The 16694-nt window shown below is 41.2% G+C and overlaps 2 protein-coding genes across 2 annotated transcripts; both read right to left on the bottom strand.

Moving 5' to 3' along the window:
• Positions 1-1049: 1049 nt before the first annotated feature.
• Positions 1050-4755, bottom strand: LOC117946674 (protein FAM8A1-like). The gene is made up of 5 exons (XM_034874958.1): positions 4227-4755; positions 3868-3988; positions 3597-3720; positions 2677-2816; positions 1050-2578 (listed from the first exon to the last, which is right to left on the bottom strand). The coding sequence occupies exons 1-5, from the start codon at positions 4732-4734 to the stop codon at positions 2434-2436; spliced, it is 1038 nt and encodes a 345-aa protein (XP_034730849.1). The 5' UTR covers positions 4735-4755; the 3' UTR covers positions 1050-2433.
• A 1643-nt stretch (positions 4756-6398) lies between these two features.
• Positions 6399-7502, bottom strand: fabp4b (fatty acid binding protein 4b). Its single transcript, XM_034875146.1, has 4 exons — positions 7260-7502; positions 6927-7102; positions 6726-6827; positions 6399-6533 (listed from the first exon to the last, which is right to left on the bottom strand). The coding sequence occupies exons 1-4, from the start codon at positions 7330-7332 to the stop codon at positions 6480-6482; spliced, it is 405 nt and encodes a 134-aa protein (XP_034731037.1). The 5' UTR covers positions 7333-7502; the 3' UTR covers positions 6399-6479.
• Positions 7503-16694: the final 9192 nt, after the last annotated feature.

The following is a 16694-nucleotide window of genomic DNA, read 5'->3' as shown; positions in this document are numbered from 1 at the left end:
AGTTAAGTAGGGGTGTCAGGGAGCTGCCTTCCTGCTTTTTGATTGGTATATAAATTTGACAATCATCAGCATAAAGATATTGTGAGCAACGATGCTCCAAAGAAAAATTCCACCTATGTGGCGAATAAAGCTGATTCTGATATATAAATATAAATTTAACAAAAAACAAATGAAGCTATTTGATGGACGAGTCAATGGCAATAGCAGGAATTAATTATCTGCTCTGCCATCATTAGTGCCACCTTAGGATTCCTATTCAAAGACACAAGGATGATCTTTACTGTGATTTACATAAAAGTATTAGTGTTTTTAACAATAACTGATTGTTATTTGTTAAATCAGTACCAGGGCTGTTAGGTTTATTGCAACATTAAGTAGGTGTTAAAAATTGTAGTAATAATTGTTTCCTTGAGCTCTTCTAAAACCTTCCTCCTGCATTTTCCCTTTTGATATGAGCTAGAGCATATGGATACAAAATTAGATTAGAAATAGACTCATCAGTATACAGTGCAGTAATGGAGGTGGGTGGTGGGTAGTGTCTGCCCACACTTTTCTGTTCCTCTATAAAGCCCTTCACAACTATGATTTATATTATTCCATCGCCTACAGTAATGGCATGGTGCATTCAGCAGCATGTGTGTGTGTGTGTGTGTGTGTGTGTGTGTGTGTGTGTGGGGGGGGGGGGGGGGGGGGGGGTGTCACTCCGTAATCTGGGAGTACCATCTGTGGCTGTCAGCTGAAGCTGCCACTTAGTGGGCCCAACACAATCACCATGTCAACACTTTGCCAACTATTCAAAGACATGCCAGAAAAATCAAAGGATGAGAGAAATGTATTTTCTTTCAGGGCAGACGCTTATTTGTGATTGACTTTGTGATGTTAAATGAGAATTACACACAGACATAATAGTTTAAAATAGTGTTGGCAGATAACAGTCTTGTGGGTCATTCTGCTATTGCATTGACCAAGGAAGAGTGATGTCTGTATGACCAACAAACATGCACTAGGTGAAGCCAAACCCCTCTAATTAAGAATGTGATAACTATGTCCTGTATTTACACTTTAATCTTAGAAATTAATGCATGTATGGATTGCAATGATTAGTTGAATTACAAGGTTAATTTATTATGAAATATTTAACTTGAAAAACACCTATGCGTCACATTTTCTTAAATAAATTAGAGTGGAACACATTCACAAGTTTTTAGGAAGAAGAGTGCCATTTAGACAAAATCTTACACATACTGTGGCATACTAAATGGAATATGTCCAAATGGGTGCTTAAGGAAAAAACATCATAGTCCCTTAAGTGGTTTGTGCCATCACAAGCTTCCAGAGCAGCTTCAATGCAACTTTGCACGAATTGTACAAGAACTAAAAAGTCAGTCCTAAATCTCCCAAATACCTTTGGTTAAGATTTGGTGACTATGAAAACCACAGGTTATGATTATTCAGTGACCCTGCTGGCTCTGTATGGAAGCGTCTGCATTTATTGTGTTTCTCCACTCATTTTATTTTTACCCATCAGTGACTCTAAACTTATATGCACCCATTGCATGAGGCAAAACTATAACTGCATGTTAATGAGTTAATGCAACTTAAGCTAACAAACATGAAGCCACTTAATTTGTATCAAAACATTTTGGGAATTATAATATAGCAGCGCAGACAAACTGCTAAAAGACATTGTACATCTCAAACATGCAGGGAAATAGTGGTGGTTTCATTTAATCTTTTTAAATGCAAATAACAGCTAATCACATAAAATGTGTCATACATTAAATTTCAGTCACACACATGCTTTTAGAGTAAAAAGAAAAGCAATTGTGATAAGGTTAACATTTCCTTTCGATACATTTAAATGTGCCTAAGAAGCACAGAGTTTCAACAGCTAAAAGAGCTGATCTTGAGGCCGTAACTCCTGCGGTGATGAAGGTCAACAACTCAAAATTGAAAATTCTGAGTATACAACGCTGTTAAGACAATATTTGAATACAAAGAGGTACTGAAGGTATAATCTCATGAATGCATGATTAGCAACTTCAATACTGAGTGATGAGAGATATTCACCCTTAATCTGCAAGATTAGTATTTTAAAGAGCCAAAAGTGGTGTTAATGAAATGGTACCAAATACCATAATTATTCCTGTCTGCAAAGGAGACATCAATTTGGCACAGGAACAGTTTCTGAAAGCAGCATGTAGCAATACATGCAGAAATACAGTACGGGTCCGAGACAAACCAAACCGAAGTTGTAGGGAACTCAGATAGTTCATACTGATGTGTATCAAACTCTCTGCAACCATCTTAATGCTCCTGCAAGTTCTGATGATACCTTGAAAGGCTAATGTCTGAGTTCTGCAGGTATTTATCAAACAAAACACACTAGCACCGTGCATGTTCAGTATTAGTGTGATGAGACTCTCTTCTGGGTCATCTGATCCTGGAGCGCTTGACAACAATTGTACCAGCTACCATATCATACACAGTCCTGTTGTGCTGGAAGAACAGAAGTGTTATGAAGGCCGGGAAAAAGAAGGCAATTGAAAAGTTCTTGTTCAAGGCTCGGACAGTGGATCTGCAGAGGGAAACAGACACAGTAGTTACATTTAATACAGGACAAATACGTTTGTTGCGGAAATTTTTGAAACATAACTTTTCAAATTAACTACTTACGCTGACAGAGAGACATTGGTTGCTGGCACTACAAGCACTCTGTTAGGCTGAACCAGAATTGATGAGTCACACGTGACAACTCTGAGCCCAACAAGAAACTTCCCTGGAGTGGCTCCTCCTGCTCCCCAAATGCACACAATCTGAAGGGAGAATGGTGTAGGAGCTGTCATTTAACTGGATGGGGCGCTTTCCAAAATTCTCAAAAATGTATTTAGATGGCATTTTTCACAGACATAAGTCACAAAGTGCTTTACAGGAGCATGAAAAGGCATTCAAGAAAATGCATACATGTTAACCAAATGCCTGTCTAAACAGCTGCGTCTTTCTCTGAAATAAACATAAGACTGTAAGTGTGAAGGCTGAGCATTCCTGAGTTCTCATAAACTCAACCCCCAAAGGTCTTACGGCTGGGGCACCGCAAGTTTAACATATTTGACCATAGAGAGTGAAGTAGTTCAGCCACATATGTATGAGGCGGACCGTGCACTGGTCTGTACGTTAAGTGTAAGCATTTTAAAGTGAATCCTATATGCAACACGGAGCCAGTGAAGATAGTTAATGGGTAATGCGAGATTGTCTATTTGACCTAGTGAGTAGCCTTGCAGGAGCATTCTGAATTGACTGAAGACGATCAAGAGCAAAAATACTAAGTGAAGAGAAAGTTGTGTTACAATAGCTCTGCATAATGAAATGAATGCTTGTATAAGCATCTCATGTTGAGCAGTTTAAACTACAGAGCTCAGTTTGCTAAAATTGTAAAAACAAAAACATCCAGATGGCCAGCTGCTTAACATGGTTATCAATCCAGGATTGATCCAATATTAGCCCTTAATTACACAGGTTGGTCTAAGTTAAGGTTCAGACCACTGTTTAGTCTCATTGTACATTAGCACGCACAAACACTTTACACAAGCGCTCACCTCGTAAAAACACACTAATATCCGGTACACAAGTGCAACAAGCATCATTTTCTGTAGCTCTTCCATTGATGTGTCCTCATCTATTTCCTCCACTATGAAATGCATGGCAAACTTGGAAACATCCCTATAAAGCAGAGACAGATGTTATTCTAAAGAGTGTTTTTTTTATTCTCAATTGAATGGTGAAAAAACAGAGGCCTAATCATTATTTCACCACGCCGAGTGCATAGTCTACAGACCACCACTATTTACAGAAATTAAAGAAACTTACTTGATTCCACTCAGATGCATAATACTGATGATTATGGTTGCTTTGATGAAAAACAGTATGAAAAAATCCACCATCTCAGCCAGGAGTCTTTGGAGAGGTGAAGGAATGCTATACTCCCGACCTGGTTAAAAGTAGCAAGAAGTCACGCAGGTACCATATGTGATTGCTGAACATGTCATTCAAAACCGTTCTCATATTGGTGCATATTGAAGGACTGAACCACGGCACATATACTTTCATGTAGACCTACGTTAAAAAGATGTTTTTTCACATCTACCGCTGGGTGGTTTTCTGTAATCTAACCTTACATTTTGACAAATTGGAGACTTAACGGTCAACTCAAAGCCAGCAACGTTCACCTGGTCTCTGTGGATTTCCGTTCTCCCGGGCCTGCTGTTGCTGCTGAGCGGCCACAGCAGCCCCGCCAGTGGCTTCACCTACCCGGATACTTTGAGAGACGGCAGGTGGATAAAGCGACAACGGAAGACCAAACGGGCTGTTATACCAGTTCTGTGAATTGATATCAAGTGGTATCGTCGACGTTCCACTGGCTGACTGTAAATAATAAGGTGAGGACATGGCTGACGCTGCCATCCAGCTCTGCCAGTTCACATATCCCGTGTAGTACTGCCACATCCACCCCTGCAGTTTCTCGCAGTATTCCGTTGTGGCGCGGCTTTCACCGGCGTCCGTTTTGCCTTTGACATTGTTCTGGTTTCCATTTCTTTGGGTAACCTCGTCGAGGAGTGGCTTAACTGTGGTAGCAAAAGGTTTATTCTTTTCCTTATCAACTTCCATGTTTGTGTTTTCTTCGTCAGCCATGTTTGATGATGGCGTCACGTAACACGTCATTTCGGAACATTTCATCTGGGACAACAGAAAACTGTCCAGTGGTAATTATCAAGAAAACATTATCTGAAAGTATGATGACTTAAAATGAATTAAAATTCAAAACATTGAAATGTATTTGTTAAAGACTCACATAAAACCCTTGTCCATTAGTTAAACGACTAAGTATGACCATTGCACCCCCTTATTAGGATATAGTGGTACTGTCCAATAATTGCTCTTACAAGGATCAGCCGCAAGGGGATAGCATGGGTCTGCAAGATTTAAACTGCAGTGAGGTGACATTTATGGTCTTCAAATTCACTTCATGTCATAACCCAAATGTGGGTAAAACCATTACAAAGGATGTCTGCTTAAAGTCTTTAGACATACACTACCCAGAGTAAGCTTAGTTAATAGGATATTTAGAAATCTGAGTTTGGGAGAAGTGAATGTCCTCTATTTGTACAAGCATTTTAAAGAACGAAGTTTATATAGTCAATGTTCAAAATGCCCTAAACTGAAGGTGACATGGCCATACAAATGACCCTTGAGATAACAAATCAGCTTGTTAGAACTAGGAGTTTTGAAAAAAAAAAAAAAAGATAAAATGTATTGCTTTTTTACTTAAGTTACTGTCTCTAGACAGGTGCAAATCAGAAAGAGTGACTGAAAGAAGGGATAACTGATAACTACTTCGAGTTTAGGCAAGAGTGCAGAAAAAAAGAGTTTATTCACAAAAAAAAAAGGCTGTTCATCTACTTGATCAAATAAAATCAGACCACTTCATGTTTCATGGTCTAAGAAACCATTTCTCCACCTTTAGTAATGACGCAGCCTCTGACGTTGAAGAGTGCTTTGAGAAGACTTCAAGCATCTTTAAAGGCTCAAGCATGGAATGACTACAAAACAAAAACTTTCATAATGCTTGTGTGATGAATACTATATGTAAAAGCTAACAAAACTCACGTATCTTTTAAATCACGCATGGAAATTTACATAAAGTAATTGGTGCATTGATATTGCTTTAGAATTGAATCTTTGGCCGCTGAGTCGTAGTGTGCCTAGAGATTCCCACCCATAGTCAGTACTCATTGTTGCCCGAACACAAGGTCACATTCAATAAAGCCTGGAAAGTTGGGACTCAACCTACCGATACAAATGTGCACGTGCTTGTACGCTCATCTGTACATCCAAGACAAGGCACAAATGAAGTCAGTGCTCTGAACCCAAGCAAGGATTTGGCCTTTGCACATCCCAGTCACCCACATCCTTGTCAGGACTGCTGATACAGGCCCCTTTTCCCTTGTTTGAACGAAAGGCCTCTGTAAAGTCCCGTGGCCACATCTAATAGCTTTAATGGTCGACATTGTATCCAAATGTTACAAACCCAAACAGGCATTTGGGCCCCAATTTGGAAAATTGGCATTGAAAATTAAGGTTATTATTTGAGACCAAGTTGTAATGTGTTGATTTATGACCTCATTAGTGTGGCTTTGAAATATTCTAGCAATAATATGCTGAATGCGTGCCAATTTAAGGTTTGTTTGGAAAACTGGATTTCCGTTCCACCAGCAAGTGTGGCTTAGTATTTAGCACTTAGTCTGGTCTAATAAATAAAAGATTGGGAGCATGCAAATGAGACAGTTGGACCCACAAAGAACATGTCCAACCGTTTGTTAGAGCATGCACAACCACACAGATTGAAGTGTCACAGTTCAGACTTTATTGGCATGTTTGACAGTAGCTCAGGGGGTCAAGTCCAAATACCTTTGGAGGTTTAATTACGCTCCTTTCTCATAGGTCCTCACTGCAACCACGTCATCCATGATACATTTCTGTTGAGACAATGGTCAAGTGTCAAAAGTCTTACATTATAATCTAAGGATAAGCTATTTGATGAAAAAAAAAATTATACTAACAACCACTTCAAATTAGGTAAGTAGGCCTATATGGAGGTAAGCAACCATCCACAAACTGCAGAGCCTAATTTAACAGCATAGCCTCTGCCTTGTTGCTTAATTACTCACAGCCGTTAGTTTTCCATCTTGAATTTCTCGTTCCAGCGTTGTTTTCCTTCCATCCCACGTCTGTTGCTGCACCAGCTTTCCATTCTCAAACGTGACTATGGTCTAAAAAAAATTGCACACACACACACAAAATAACCCGTTTGGCTGTTACAAGCACGAGACTCCTAGTGTATAAAACCAGGCTGATAAAAGACGACCCACCTTGGTCTTTCGGCCGTCTGCAGTCGTCTCGTCGAATTCTTCGCTCAGCTTGAACTTGATCTCCGTGGTCTTGAAAGTAGACTTAGACGTAATTGAAACTAGCCCTGCATCGTCCACGCCAATCACCAGATCAGGCTTTGCCATGTTGCCCATCTGCCGGGTGGCGAAGCCCACACCTTCCGACACAACGAGGGTTAAATGCGGTTACTCTAGGTCTACTTCTTGGTAAAAGGTAACGTATTGCTAAAGATTCCACCCTTGAGTTAACCTTTAAACGCATCATTTAACAATAAGGCATGCATTAATCAATCCAGCGAATTAAATATGATTTACCGATTGCCTTCATGTATTCATCAAAATTCTCGCTGGCAGTCAGAGTCCAGGTCCCGACAAACTGCTCGACCATGATGGTGAAGATAGAAACAGTCTCAGACTAACTAGATAGGTCAGGATTTCCAGCAGAGAAACAGACGTTTATGAGAAACTGCCATAGGAAATTACTTATTTAAAGGCTGCTCAAACACAAGCTTGATTGATGGATAACCAATCAAGAGCCAGCATTGAAGTTGCCATGGAAACGGGCAGATTAGGGGGCGTGCCTTTTTTTACGATGTGTTTGAAAGGAATGAAAATGGGAGCTTTGTCCGGTTCTGCTGACTTCAACATTGATGGAGCTTAAAAAATTAAAACTTCATTATTGAACAACATAAAAAAACATCTTCAGCAGCCATACATTATGCTTTATTGTGCAAATAAACAGAATTCTATAAAATAGGCTTAATTAATAGGCAGATGTTATAATAAACCTTAACTTACAGCTTCACTGAATGAATCATAACAATGAATAATAATAGCCAACATGCTAGTAAAATAAACACATTATTTGTAGTGTAATACTAGTTTTGACCAGGAGAGAGCGCCTTTGGAAAAGCAAATACAAGTGTTCTTAGAAGTTCTGTTTATAACTGAGCATTTTTAGCCCACTTTGTAAAATATGTAAATGTTGAAATGGATCTCCAAATTAAAGTTAAACATTCGTCATTGTCTTCCTGTTCATTTTACTTGTAAACTATACATTTTCTACTTTATTAGAGCATGGATTATTACACAATGGATTTCCAATTGAATTGCTTGACATTTAATAATGATTGCAAAAGGTAAGGAATTGTATAACAAAACTGTGTTAACACTGCAGCAGAAAACAATTATATATAAGTGGATTTGTGTCCAAATGTCAGACTGTGTATTGCCCCCTAATGATTTCAGTAATGCATTACAGTATAATATATTGGGCTTTTTAAAACACATAATCCAAAATACAAAACATACCCAAAGGCATTTGAGTTAGAGTTGCATTTGAGAGAAAACAATATACAAACTACAAAATGTATCAAATTGCTGTCCCAATATAGTTTGACTGTTTTAAACATAATAAGACAAAATGTCCTAAACAAAAGATCAACAAGACTCTACTGCTGTACAATAGATGCGATTTAATTAATTTATGTAATAATTAATTTAGTATTAATCCTCTAATAAAAAGCCAATGCAATGTAAAATGCAGGCAATGAATGCAGACAGTGTGGTTTATCAAACAATAAACCAGGAGAAACAGCCTGTATATCTGTTGTTTTCATTTGGGTTGTCTGAGGTGATAGATGAGTGTGTGAGTGCTGCTGATGAATATCTCAAGGTGATCAAAGTGGACGAGTCTACAGACCTGTTAGAGATGCTCAGAGCAAGTCAGATGTAGATCAGATGAGTGGGCTGTGTTCAGTTATTACATCCTCCGTTGACTGCCTCCCAGTGTGCAACACCTTCACATTTGGGTCTAAAATGTCTTTCAGGCAATTATTTAGGAGCAAAGTGGGGCTTCATAAAACCACTAGAAACTGATTTGTCACTGCCTGTAACTTATGGAACAAACATTAAAGCCTACGAACAAAAGACAAAAGAAACAAGTGTCCAGGAATGTGTAGCTTCTGTAAACTCTGCATTATCTGTTTTAATGCAGCAGATACATATAAATATATAAGACAGTAACTTTGCCCAAGCGTGCAATTATATGACTCAAAAAGCAAAGCTCTTTCTGTTATTTAATTACTTAGCATGATAATAATAATAGACCTGCTGACAGTGAATTTGGGTGCAGTGTAATGTCCCCCAAGAGTTAGTTTGTAACCCCAAAAGAGTCCCTATGGTACCAGGTTCTGCTTGCCATCATAATTTAGTTCTAGGTACTAGCTTTAAAGGTGAGATGCTCATTTTTATTAATCACGTATGTGACAACCCTTTTGAGGTGGATTCCCTCTTTTATCTCGGCAGATGCTTCATAAATAATGCAAAATGATCCATCAATATGAAACCAGAGAAAATGGAATCAATGCATGCCGTATAGAAAGGCCATAATGAGACACATGGCTGCAAAATTTGATTTCATGATGCTAACGCATTCATTATTCAATAATGTCAATGACAGGCAGTAATGCTATGTGATAGTCAAAGAGTCCAGGCTGTGATATGTCATGGAATCCAATAAGCTGATTACTTTTTGTTGCCATCCAGCAGGCGCAGAGCCCATCTAATGAACATGAACTCTCACTGGCAGCCACAGAGAAGTCCTTTCCTCCTGGTTTTCATCAACACTTCAGCCCCCATTGATGCGAGAACAGTGGCCATGGACAAAAGCTGTATATACTGTACAAACACAGCTCTGAGCGGCAGCACACTGACTCATTCTTCAGTGTGTGTGAGAACGGAGGGGGACCCCTTTCAGCTCCTTTGTGTTGGTGTCTGTCAACAGTGTAGTTGGAGGCAGAGCCCATTGTGGCGGCCAGTGTTTCGTATTGACACAGGGCCTCACTCAGCTTGTTCCCAGGGTCCAACCTGAGGACTTATGAATAATGGAGAGAGGATCCTCAGGGCCCGAGGGGGAGTTCACAAGTCTGACAGGGCTCGTTATAAACTTAAAGTACGGCTTTATATGCTGGCAGGTAAAACTGCGGTGAACTTTGCTGCAGCTCCTTGCAGCCAATGATCTGACGCTGTGAGAACATGGCAGAGGGGTGGTGCTTTATATTAAATAAAGAGGGCACAACAAATTTAAATACCACCTATTTTTAGATCATGTACTGTAAGTCTTTTACACTTCCCCATCTTGTTTGAGTATGTTTGTTGTATTCCCCTTCCTTCTAAGCTTAAACTGTCTCTTCTGTTCAGGGTAAGCCTTTGCCTGAGGTAGAGGATACCTTTCCTCCATGTAGAGATCTATGAAAGCCTTTTGATCAGTGCCCTCCTGCGCAATGAACTATTACAAATACTATTTCTAGTCATAGTTCCATTAAGTTTATTGTGACTGTGATTGCCACTGTTCATCATACCCCCACCCGGCGTTGTCAGACACCCGCCCACCAAGAGCCTAGGTCTGTCTGACGTTTCTCCCTAAAAGGAAGTTGTCCTCCCCACTCAAGGTTTTTTGCCTAAAAGGAAGTTTTTCCTTGCCAATGTTGCACTATTTGCTTGCTCTTGAGGGAATTATTGTAAGTGTTCTTTGTAAATTATAGTGTGGTCTAAACTTACTCTATCTGTAACGTGTCTTGAGATGACTCTTGTTATGATTTGATACTATAAATAAAATTGAATTGAGTTGAATCTGTGTCTTTCTTGTTGGTAGACACACCCATAATCTGATGATTTAATGCTTTTTAGGAGACTTCTTGATTGATGCATCTGAGTCAGGATTTTTCTTTTAAAACATTTTTCTTTTTATTGAAATATTTTAGTAACGCCATGGCTCTTGCATCAAATTTTAACAATAACATGTGCTTCAGAATGCTAATTTAAAAAGACATTCAAAAATTACAGAACGCTTACAAAGTAAAAAATGATAGCAAGATATGTTCAAGTTTGTGCGCTGCAGGCATCAGTTCTGGTCTATTTCCCAGCAGGTCCCAACCATCTGCTAAGAGGCTCACACGACCTGAGCAACGCGCCCTCTCATCTTTGCCTTTTTACACGGCTGCTGGATGAGGGGAAACTAGAGGCCAGGGCCGCCTATCGTTCAACATAGCCGTGTGTGTGTGTGTGTGTGTGTGTGTGTGTGTGTGTGTGGCGGGGGTCAGAGAGGTGCCTCTTGCTTGTGTGCTTTGAGCTGTTTCATGCTTTCTGCTTTGATCTTCTCTCTCATCCCTTTATCCCACACGCCCCCTGTGCCTCCGGCTTCTGGTTTGCAGCACACCGACAGTGGGGCTGGAGAGGCAAAGGGGGGGGGGGGGGGGGGGGGGGGGGGGGGGGGGGGGGTGACTGCCCCTAACAGAGACACTGCTTGTTCTGTCGAAACAGGGAGAAGTACCCATGGGGCACAGCCACCGGGTGCAGAGGGCAGTGGGCGGAGGGTTCACCAGGAGCTAAAGTGATGCACACTGTACAGTTCTCTGCTTCTCTTTTATGCTCTCTTAGATCACCCAACAGTGGGCTGGAATTTTGTGTGAAAAAAAACTGCCACAGGGCTCAGAGGGTGGCCTCCTGACCACTTACAACATGGGAAAGTGCACCCCTCAGCTGGAAGTTATATAAAACCAGCCAGAGTCATGAGAATCCCTGATAAATAACTTGGCTTTGGGCCACTCATGTTTCTCTGCATCTCAGATGGAACGATTATTTTCTATGGGTCCATATAATATGCTTTCTGCTATTTCTGCTATGCTAAAAGAGTTGCCATTTAATCTGTGTTGCAAGAAATTATAGTCTTGGGACAGCATGACAGTCATCACGTGTCCTGTGTCTCCCCAGAGCCTGCAAATCCTCATGTAACCGCTCATACACACACACACACACACACACACACACACACACACACACACACACAGTACCCCCCCAACAAAACCCCACCTGCTGAGCTGGGACTGAAAAATACAAAAGCTGAGGCACAGAGCAGAACCCCTAATTGAAGATTAATTGGAAGGGGGGAGCACTTACCTTTATTTAGACATGTGGTAAGTGTTATGCTGTGACAATTAAGTCAACCATCTCAGCAGATGACTGCACTTAATATTTCATGACACACTTTAAGGGAGGGCGTTTTGCCATGCAGCTCTGCGGCCATGTAAACAAGACTTTCATCCCTCCAAAGACGATGACAGAGATCACAAATATCTGTGGCATCTGCCTGGTAAACTGGAAGGTACTCTCTAACACGTCTTTTCAAATTAAATCATCTTTAAGTCAAATGGACATTTGACTGTGGGGTGAACTAGATAGCAGTAGATGCCATTTTAATTTGTTTTCCCAACGGATGCTAAAACTTGAAGAAAATGAAAGTCAGTGATGCAGTTAAATAGTTTTTTGTTCAATTAAACATATGTTGCCAAGGAAGGATTGCCAAATGAATAGAGATTGCACTTTTATTGTCGTCAGTGTGTCAGCGATTTTAACAAAAAATGTCTAAAGACGACAGTAGATATTAAATGTGACATTTTAACTTGATACGGACACAATGATGAATTGTAAAAAGGAAAAGATGAAATATTGCACAAAGCTTGTGGATTATAGAGTAAAAATAATCTATAGAGACAGATTGTGGCCATGGAATTAACAGTAGGACTTGGTAGGATTCTGATGCATGTTTGTGTGAGTGGGAGAGAGAGAGAGAGAGAGAGAGAAAGAAAGAGTAAATGGGCTGTGCTAACAGGCTTTCTGCAGATCACTGGCATTTTGACTGCAGTGGAGAGTAATGGGGCTGGCAGGGCGGAATCAATTACTGGCCACAACAGATTTTCCCACAGGTTGGAGCTTGGGAAAGCAGTACTTTACTGCAGCGCAGACAGCAGGCACAGAGCATCCACTGGGAAAGGAGCCGGCTTGCAAATAAAAAAGACAGTTTTTCTTTTTTTATACACTTGTGACACACCATGAAATGACTTTTTCTGCTTCTCAGTTCTTTCTAAAAATATAGTTATTCATAGTTATATATTTAGATTGCGTTCCAAATTGCATCAGGCAAACGTAAAAGTGCACACAAGCCCCCCAAAAACCTTTGCCTGGGTGTTTGAGGTAATGTGGACTAAAAGTTGACCTTCAGTTACATACCTATTCTAAAACATAGATACCCCCTGACAGTGACCAATCATGTCTTGTATACACACACGCACGCACGCACACACACACACGCAAGCGTATTTAATTGTCTACAGCTTGACTCTAATAATTTATATGGCTAGTGCTTGTGAGGTTCCCCTTGCGTGACGTAAACAAGAAGATACATTTCAATTAGAGCCCCAAACTTCCCTCTGCCTTCCCTCACACAAACACAGACACACACACACAGACACACACACACACACACACACACACACACAGACAAAGACACACACACTTACACACACCCACATTGATATGCAAACAATGTTTTCCTGTGGCAACACAATGTGTGGCCTTAAAAGTAGCTTGGTCCGTGGTCCTCCTTTCTCTGTGTGGACATCACATGCTGTGTCCTGTTGCGCTCATTTGGGAAACCAGTCTTGTGATCTGTCTTCCCTCTATTGTAGACGTGCATGACTTTACTGGTAATGGGCAGCACACTGGTAAACCTTACAAACAACCTCATTGTCAGGGGCCATTGTGGAGTGTGCGCTATTGTGAAAAAACTAATGAAAAAGATTTTCATTCATGCAAGTGGGACTCAGGTCACTGACATTTATTTAAACCCAGCACACAAGGATATGGATATAGACATATCCATATGGGAGTTCAACATTTTGTTTGAATCTTTTCTCAATGCTGTTCATGCCCTGTAATTGACCATAAGCCCTGTCATTGGCAGCTGGTGCTGAGATCCTGGTGTCAGTATTAAGACCTGAGGAGCTGTCCTCAGAAAAAAAGATTTTAAAAAACTTCTGCTAAACAAAGAAACAAGGAAGTCAACATATCCTCCATGACTTTACCTATCCAAAAAGCACAGGGAGAATGGATGCCAACAAAGGCAGGAAAGTAAAGAATGAGAAGGCGGGTGTATTACAATTAAACAGTGGGAATGGGTCTTAGGCCTGGTCTGGTCCCTGCCCAATATAGCGCCTGGGTGCTGACTGGAACCAGAGGGGACAGACAGGAAGCTGTGGCCCATAGGATAACATTGTTTTGTGGAAGTTGTCTGGGAGACATTTCCCTCAGTCAGACGAGCTATTTTGGACCAGCATGGGTGGCATTTTCTCTGTCTTGTATAGCACGTGTATATACTGTATATGCAGCAAAGTTAATTCCTTTTTACATGCACATCCACTCTGTTTGAATAAAGCATGGCAAGGCATGATCTCACATACAGAGAAACATCGCCTAGAGCCCCCCCCCCCCCTTAACACACACACAAGCTTCAATGCAGCAGTTGTTGAATGTCAGGTATAAGATGTCAGGATGGTGTGCACACAGGATGCAGGCACGGCTGTGAGCGTCGCTGCTGCCGACAGCCCCAACGGTTGACATAGTAAATCAATCCTGCTGGGAGGGTGGGTAGGACGGAGGCGGAGGGGGGTCCAATGGGACTAAGCCGGCCTCTGTCAGACACACTCAGCCACTCAGCCGGCCAGAGAGAGACTGCGGCCGGGTGGGAGAACACTCGCCTGGAAGCGCTCACACGGAGATTGAGTTACCACGGAATTAGATCAGGGCTGTGGGAAACAGCACCTCCTAAACACACTTGCACACTCTTGGTCACACACACATAAACACATGCAGACACACCAGCACACACTCAGGCCACACTCTTGCACACAAAGAGTCACCAAGGGAAACCTGAGGGAAGATTGAGGAAGGCAGCTGGGCACACGCCAGTTTCAAACAAATGCTTGCTTATACCTCTTAGCTTCCTTGCACTGGTTTTAGAGTGGTTTCTTCAAATTGGTGCCGAGTACGGTCCACGGTGAACAGGCAAACTGGCATGTTCAGGTTTTTAAATTGGCAATCACAGGCATATGAGCTCTCACCAAACACACTTTCCACATCCAAAATCATCAAAAGTGAGCCGGAGTGGAGGACGCTGAGAAAATGTTGTGATGCCACAGTTGAAAAGTCAAGGTTTTTGAAAGAAAAATCCTAATTATGTTTAATGGATCACAGGAATGTAGGGGGTAATGTGAAGGACCTTGACAGTCAGGTGTGAGGAGAGTGGTTTGTGTCTGCTTAATGGAGACCACATGAACCTGCCTGTTCTGTAGTCCTGGCAGCACTGTAGAACCCTATTACCATGATAGCATCAAAAACAAGAATGAAGTGATCCCAAACATATTTAAGCTGTCTATCAGCAGAGAGTAATGGGAAAGACATGTATAGTTTAATCGGCGGTAGAGGACTAGGTGAGAGCTTGTACTGAATCTAGCTGAGGATCTGTATACAAATCTGTCCCACAAGCACTACACTTTGTGGAATGAAGAGCAACATAAATGCTTACATGAGAAACACACAGTTTTACCACCATGGGATTATGCACATGCTAAGGTCTATAAATTGACCAACTGGGAATATGGGAGTGTAGAAATGCAAGAAATGGGTGAAGGTACGGAGGATTTTTAGTGAAAGTGTGTGCTACTGACAGGGAGGGGAGGCAAGTGTCGGGGATAGACTGAAGGCTCATCCACCCTCAGAATGAGTGAAGCTTGCATATTGTATCTGTCACCACCATAACCCCTCTGACATTCTGGGAACAGCGTGTTGGCTTGCAGTTGCTCCTTGGAATCAAGCTCTCATCCGCACTTGTCTAGCTCCCAACACACCAAGTTAACAACTGACCTGATGGACAGAGCAGAGAAACAGCTGCTGCTCTACAAGGTACTGCGATGGAAGACAGCAGGGAGGTCACACTCCCACTGATGGCCTTACCAGACACGTCAGACTCAGGATGCAAGAATTATACCAGCCTCAAGTGATGTTGTTTCCCAGACCTGACCTTTGACTGCTGTTTTTATGCTGTATTTCATGTCTTTTATATGTTTACTTATATTACGACAGTGTTAAGTCCAAGTAGCAATACCACGCTATGAAAAAAACTCTATTACAAGTAAATGTCCTGCATTAAAAGTTTGACTTGTAAAACACAAGTATTGGTAACCAAGTGGCAAGACAAAAATCATTCTGAATGGCCTCTGGGAATTTTTGATATTATAGTATTGGATCTTTATTATTCATGCATCAAAATGGAAGCAGAACTTCAGTGTTGTAAATGTACCTAACATATATGTAACACATAAGTGTTTTTTGTAAGATCTTTTACTCAAAACATTTGCCTTGCATTTACATGTACATATATTTATATATATAAATATATGCATGTACAGGCAGAAATATCTGCTATCCCTAGAAAAACAGCCAGCAGGGATCAGTTACACAGTCAAACATAAACATTTAAGGTTCCCGTCTCCATATAGTTTGCTTTCTGACCCAAGTGTATTAGTGGAATTAAAACATTCACACCTGTAGCAGACCACCCCTGCTCCGTATCCAAAGTGAGGCACTTTTTTTGCTTATGCCTAAGAAGATTTGTATGTTTTTTTTAATGTAACTCATAACCCAATAAGGGCTTAATGGTTTGCTTGTAGCTTGAGCTTCTAAAAACACGTCTGCTTCTCTTTCCCACTATACAGCAGAGCGAGGTGCACTGTTTTCACCCACAGTGGATGAATGATTCCCTGGGATAGTCTGTCTGCGCCAGTCAGTTGACCTGTTTGCAGTGACTGGGGAGGAGGCGGAGGGGGTTTCCTAGGAGAGCCTGGCAACGCTGAC

This window comes from Etheostoma cragini, chromosome 6 (assembly GCF_013103735.1).
Source record: "Etheostoma cragini isolate CJK2018 chromosome 6, CSU_Ecrag_1.0, whole genome shotgun sequence".
NCBI lineage: Eukaryota > Metazoa > Chordata > Actinopteri > Perciformes > Percidae > Etheostoma > Etheostoma cragini.
Note: the sequence above shows the minus strand (reverse complement) of the source record. Positions and strands in the feature narration are given on the sequence as shown.

What these genes read in the sequence shown, in the direction of transcription:
- fabp4b (XM_034875146.1), bottom strand. Translation starts at nt 7,332, where the DNA reads ATGGTCGAGCAGTTTGTCGGGACCTGGACTCTGACTGCCAGCGAGAAT. An exon ending in CAGACGGCCGAAAGACCAAG is followed by an intron (nt 6,828 to 6,926) that starts GTGGGTCGTCTT and finishes AATTTTTTTTAG; the next exon opens with ACCATAGTCACGTTTGAGAA. An exon ending in AAGATGGAAAACTAACGGCT is followed by an intron (nt 6,534 to 6,725) that starts GTGAGTAATTAA and finishes TTGTCTCAACAG; the next exon opens with AAATGTATCATGGATGACGT.
- LOC117946674 (XM_034874958.1), bottom strand. Translation starts at nt 4,734, where the DNA reads ATGAAATGTTCCGAAATGACGTGTTACGTGACGCCATCATCAAACATG. An exon ending in ATGCATCTGAGTGGAATCAA is followed by an intron (nt 3,721 to 3,867) that starts GTAAGTTTCTTT and finishes TCTGCTTTATAG; the next exon opens with GGATGTTTCCAAGTTTGCCA. An exon ending in ACCAATGTCTCTCTGTCAGC is followed by an intron (nt 2,579 to 2,676) that starts GTAAGTAGTTAA and finishes TTCCCTCTGCAG; the next exon opens with ATCCACTGTCCGAGCCTTGA.